The sequence below is a fragment of the Haliotis cracherodii genome, unplaced genomic scaffold (genome assembly GCF_022045235.1).
Source record: "Haliotis cracherodii isolate W230 unplaced genomic scaffold, xgHalCrac1.p SCAF_10, whole genome shotgun sequence".
NCBI lineage: Eukaryota > Metazoa > Mollusca > Gastropoda > Lepetellida > Haliotidae > Haliotis > Haliotis cracherodii.
Window position 1 is genome coordinate 12,708,326 of NW_027266265.1, and position 6,290 is coordinate 12,714,615.

A 6,290-nucleotide genomic window follows, 5' to 3' on the forward strand; every position below is an offset into this window, starting at 1 on the left:
TAGACTGGGGAGAAGTATTCTGGGGTGAAATAGACCGAGGAGAAGTTCTCTTTGGGTGAAATAGCTCGGTAAAAAGTTTTCTGGGGTGAAATAGACCAGGGAGATGTTTCTGAGGTGAAATAGACCGAGGAGAAGTATTCTGGAGAATAGTTGCACCAGAATCATTTATTGCATTCGACTTGTTATGTCAGGAGTTGACTGTGTGTAGTTCACTGTGTCTGTCTTCCCCTGTAACTGATATGTGATGGTCTGATGTTATCCAGGAGGAACCTATTACTGGGTTCCGGATGGCGGAGAACATCCGCTACATGCAGGAACTGGAGAAGAAGTTCCGCAAGATCGTCCAGCCGGACATGATGAACATCACCAAGCCATGATGTCCTGACACGGGAGAGGACCTGCTGAGGACGGTTGTTGGGACCTGAAGAGGACAGCGGGGACATTCATCCGTGGGACATGGTTCCTTTGCTGGGCCTGATGGTAGAGTGTCAGTGATGTGAGATCGTGCTGTTGACAGCCATGGACACTTGGTAGTCTTGAGTCTCGTCTCCTGCTGACGCTAACCAGGGATATTAATATTAACGATTTATACGTCTGTACTGTGCCAGTTTACATTGTAGCATCAGAGATGCACTTGTCCACTGTTTTCAGTCAAGGTCTACGCTGAAATATTTGTTGCCTGTAAGATGTTTGCAAGGCAGTAAAAAGTGATAGCTGCATTGAACTAGATGATCTTAGCGCCAAGATGATCATAACTCCATACTTTAACATAAGCTTTACGATCGTTGTAGTGCTAAGATTGCTTTGTGAAAACAGGACCGTTTTACAGATTCCAGACCTTGAAGGAGGATGTGTCCTTATAATTCTTTCTGAAAACGGTTCCTGTGGTCTTCACCAACTTGATCATCTAGCTTAAATGGCCTAGCTGCCTGTCGAAATACTAAACACCTACCTTGACTGGTCCAGTGTCTGTCAATATGCTGAGCACCTAGCTCGACTCCTCTGTCGATATACTGAGCACCTATCACGGCTGGTCAGGCAGTCGTGTGTATGATAAGAATGTTTTCTGATTGTCATCTGCAATAGGGTTGTGACAGGTTTATTGCACAGGAGATACCATCATGATGTCCTGATGGACCAGAATGGCCATTGTACAAATGTATGGTCTTTATTGTGTTAGGACGAGAAAAAATCTTTCATTTTTAGTCAAGTATACAATCATGAGATAGATCTTTGCATTTAGAATATTGTGTTGAGAAAATTGCTGTTGTGAAGCAGGTAAACTTAGACAGGTCGATTGTTTTAATTAATACTTTGACTGGATTATTTCAAGTAGATTGTTTTACGTAAATTATCAAGATCAAATTCTTGAAAAGGATATGAATATGATTAAATTCTTAGAAAGCATAGCAACTCTCCTCTCTAATTTTGAAGACCTCATCTGAAAGACAGATATTGTTCAATGTTATAAATATATATGTTTTAATTCTTAAGGTGAACTAAATGGTACATATAACGATGTCAGCCTTGGTCAGATCTGCACAGTTCCACAGTCAGAGTTCTGCAGCCAGAGCTGCCTGGCTGTTGTTTTTCAGCCCATATCATCACTGATGGTTCTACTGTATCCAAACCTTTGAATGTATTTCTGTCATATGATTCATCGATTCATAAATCATGTTAATCAGTGTTTTAAGAATTTGTAAGTCAATAATCATGATGAAAATCAAAATGAAAATATTTAGTTTCTGCGTCAGTGGATTCAGCAGTATGTATAGATAGATTAGCATGTATACAAAGTATGTTTTGTTTAGAGACCGACCATTTAATACAGGAGGGTATGGTGTCGGAAAATTCAATCTATAACCCAAGTAATTCAAAAGAAGAGTCTTACACAGGTAGCAGGTGTGAGAGTGAATGAGTGAGTGTGAGAGTGGATGAGTGAGTGGGTGTGAGAGTGGGTGGGTGAGTGAGTGAGTGAGTCTGTACAGCAAGTTGTCCCATCAGTTGAGGTGTCATAATGTTTATTTTGGAGACATTTAACTTGGCATAATGCTTGATCTGTGATTTGATGTTGTAACATCATCCGTCCAACATTCCATCATAGGGTATGTTTTCATATAATAAACATATTCTTTCATATTGAAGCCTGTGTTGTTCTTGCATAGCATCAGGGGCACGGATGGCCCAGTCATCTGAGGCGCAGCGATTCGCTGTGCAGAGTTGCGTCCCTTGGGCACGCCAGAAACCTATGATTGTGGGTTTGAATCCCGGTTCACACGGATTATGTTTCTTGGTTTGTTAGCACCATATCCGTGCTCGTGGGTTTCACCGAAGTGGTAAACGTCGGAGACCTGCATCAATTCGGGCTTTCCTCCCACATTAAGCTGACACGCCGTGATATAACTGGAATACTGTTAAAAGCGGCGTTAAACCCAACTCACTCGCTCTTGCATAGCCGCAAATTAACATACATTCATTTTGTAAAACAAGGGATCCAGATCGTATGACTATAGTTAATGTGCCATGGCCATGACAGATCAACAATAGTCATTAAAAAATGGGTTTTCTTTAACTTCTTTTGAGTAGTATATATATACCAACCATCACTTAGAATGGCTTTCTAAACAAATGTTCCTATATTTCAGCATTACAGTGTGTGCTGAAATCTGATTGGTTGAAATACCAAAATCTCTCAGACTTTTCATTATATACACATACTTATTTTGGTAAGTATTTTTAAAGTATTTGATGCTTGAAATCTGAAGAAAAAAATATGTTTATCTCCGAATTTATGATCTCGCTCAGTAACAAGTGACTGTTTGAATTGTTAGAAAGGACCGACACATTGTCACAGATTCACAGAGTTTATTTTTCAACACCAACAAATCACTTGACTTTTGACTTTTGCTCATTTAATACTGAAACTATTGTCATCATTCTTGAAGATTTTGTGACTGTATGGTAAAGGGAGTGACAGCCACAATATATAACATTGACTAAAATCTATTTAAATATAAATAAAAAGTACAATAACTGCTGTACAAGAGTCAACAAACAAATGAAAATCTACAAGGACTCTGTTCCAGTGAAGGATTACTAGTGTACAATATTCATTTCAAAATTCTTAACCAAATTCCTGGAAATACTGTAAGGTCCAACATGAATATAAACTCTTCTTTGAGCATGATCTGAACAAGTGTATGTTAGTAGTCGTCTTTGAGGTTTTTGATAAAGCATTTTCATCAAAAGACCCCAAATATTCCTCCTCAGTTTCAAATACTGCGGTTCATGTGAAGAACAATCACAAATTTCAAATTCCACTCCCCGATAAAATGCGAACAGTTTCCTTCATGAAAGTTCATGACTACCCCCCAACACATTGTCAATTCTTCACAGACTTGAACACATGCTTCTTGTGTGTTGGTCTGAGAATGTGTAACTCTCCTGGATAAGAAACAACACTGTTATTAACAGCTGCTCCTGGTGACCCAAATAACCTGTAAAGTACTACGTCTTTCAAACATCATGACATCAATACCATTTACAAAACATAGAAACTCTGAAACAGAAACAAGAAGAAAGAAAAAAAAAAATCGGAACAATCGGTGTATTATATCTCCATACTATAATGGCTCCCCTAGACTAAATCACTAGCTCATTTTGGATGTGCTGTCATCATCTTGCTTATCACTAAGTTCAGTTGTCACAGCTTTTTCTCGCCCATGAGCTTGAAATCAACAACCAATCAAAACTCTTCGAAACCAGAGTTCGGCAAAGAGGAATGAACAGTGAGATTTGATTGGATGGCTGGTATAAGTGCTCTTTCATTGAAACCGGAAGTAGCTAACTGTCGTGTCCAAATAGTCCAGGGTATTTATCATAATGGAATGGAGATATAATACCCTGGGTAACAGAGGATGATCCCAGTTGAAACTGAAGGATGCACCAAGCAGCATCTGACATGAAATATGCTGGTGCTTCATCAGACCACACTTTGTATATTTTTACGATTTACAGATTAGAGCAATGTGAGCCAAAACAACAATCCAAAAAGAACAGATACAGCTATATATTATATTTTAACCAATCACTATCATTGCTGGATTGTAAAAATATAACTACAGAATTGAAACAAGAAGCAGTTTTTTAAATGTATACTGATCCAAAGCATTACCGGCATATAGCCTGTTACTGCACATTATATGTCTCTTAAAAATATTTACTATCTTACACTAATAGTTAGAGCTGGGACGAGTCCAAATTTACCACCTGGGTACCCGACCCCCTAGTACCTGACCCGACCCTACCCGAGTACCCGCTGTAGGTCTCGAGTTGGGAACAAAATGTCTGATTGGGAATTGTTTTACCTCAGCCCTGGCAAAAACTATTTAGATACATGTATCAAACTATTAGATCATGTGTACACTGAAGTTGACTGAAGCTTTATCTTTACTCAAACATATTCAAGTCAGAAGGAATGTGTGCATTGTCAGAAAGAAATGTGAACATTAATTAGCGACTTGTAGTGTAACCACTGAGTTAATGTGAGTTTTTGTCATATCTATCGTAACAATGTATCGCATGACTAACCATGGGTCTTGCAGTCCTGTGGGTACCCGGGTCCTACGCAGGACCCTCCCGACCTGAGTACCCGAGCTACCTGTCCCAGCCTTACAGGTAGTGTTAATTTTATCAAACTAATTTGACAGACCTAGACAACTTTGTGCTGAATAAAATATAGGGATATTGAGGTAGACAAACATAATTTTATTACGACCTACCTAAACTACTTAACTACGTAAACACCCGTAAACCATAAAATATAAATATGTTGCCAATGGACGGACTAGTTCACCTCACACCATCATGTTTAAAATTAGGCCATAACCATTTAAAATAGGGACAACTATTTCAAGCACTGTTTAGTTGGTTGGTTGGTTTGTTGTGTAACGCCGCACTCAGCAATATTCCAGCTATATGACGGCGGTCTGTAAAAAAAAATCGAGTCTGGACCAGACAATCCAGTGATTAATATCATTAGCATACATCCACAAAATTGGGATCGATGACATGCATCAACCAAGTCAGCAAGCCTGACCACCCGAGTCCGTTAGTCGCCTCTTACGGCAAGCATAGTTGCCTTATACGGCAAGAATGGGTTGCTGAAGACCTATTCTTCCCCGGATCTTCACCGGTCCACTGTTCAGAATAAGATAAATCATTACTAAGTAGCAAAATGACCAAAAAATTATTTAAATTATTTACTCCAGAGTAATTTTCATAAAAATGAATTTTAAAAATTGTTCAAATTTTTCAAAGTCATCGAAAGTAATGCATAAATGTACTGAGAGTAAATTTTCTCAAGTAATATGTTAAACTCAACAAATGAGAACAACATGTGTCAGTCCACCAAAGAGTTTGTTAATTTGGGAATGTCTAGAAATATGTACATACTTCTCAAAGACCATGGTTCAACAAGGTACATGGCTTCTCTCTGGCCCACCGGAATTGGTCAATTTAATGTTACAGAATCTTTTTGAAATTGTGATTGTGAAATTATTGGACAGTGTTCCCAACTGTCAGCTAGACTTTTTCGTTCTGTTAGATATAACTTGCCCAAGTGATGAAGTACATGTATGCCGAAAAAAGTGAAACAAGATAATTTGTTTTCTTCAGGAGACAATTAAACAGATCTTAGACCAGAAATTTTTTTTTCACCATCTGTTCTGTCTTTACCAATATTTGATAAAATACCAAGTCAATGACTTGCTCAAGTTTAAATATACGCAAAATAGTTCCCCAAAAGTTCTAGTATCAGCCTAACTGACACATTTTTTCATCTAAGAGCTGCATTCAAAACAAATACATAGTAATGATGAGAGTGAGTGAGTGAGTGAGTGAGTGAGTTTGGTTTTACGCTGCTTTTAGCAATATTCCAGCAATATCACGGCGTGGGACTCCAGAAATGGGCTTCACACATTGTACCCATGTCGGGAATCGACCCGGGTCCTCGGCGTGACGAGTGAAAGCTTTAACCACTAGGCTACCCAACAATCCCCAGTAATGATTGGAAAGAAGAAATGTTCACAAACATATATGTATACCTATGATAGTTTACATATAACAATTTAAAAATTATTTCTTCATTTCTTAAATTTGGCTGTTTTTGTGGGCTAAAACAGCTCCTTAACGGAATGGGGTAAGGAACAGCACTGAGATTCCTTGAAACGATAACTGTGAAAACACTGTCATATTCCTCTATCTTTATACAGGGGGCAGAGGTGGCCCAG

The 6,290-nt window shown here is 38.6% G+C and overlaps 1 protein-coding gene across 1 annotated transcript in view; it reads left to right on the forward strand.

The window, feature by feature from the left end:
* The window catches only part of LOC139454068 (protein broad-minded-like), a 58,220-nt gene extending 56,204 nt beyond the window's left edge, over window positions 1–2,016 (forward strand). The window contains exon 34 of the mRNA XM_071235566.1: window positions 264–2,016. Coding sequence (XP_071091667.1) covers window positions 264–377 — 114 coding nt within the window. The 3' untranslated portion in view covers window positions 378–2,016. The remainder of the gene's footprint in view (window positions 1–263) is intronic.
* Window positions 2,017–6,290: the final 4,274 nt, after the last annotated feature.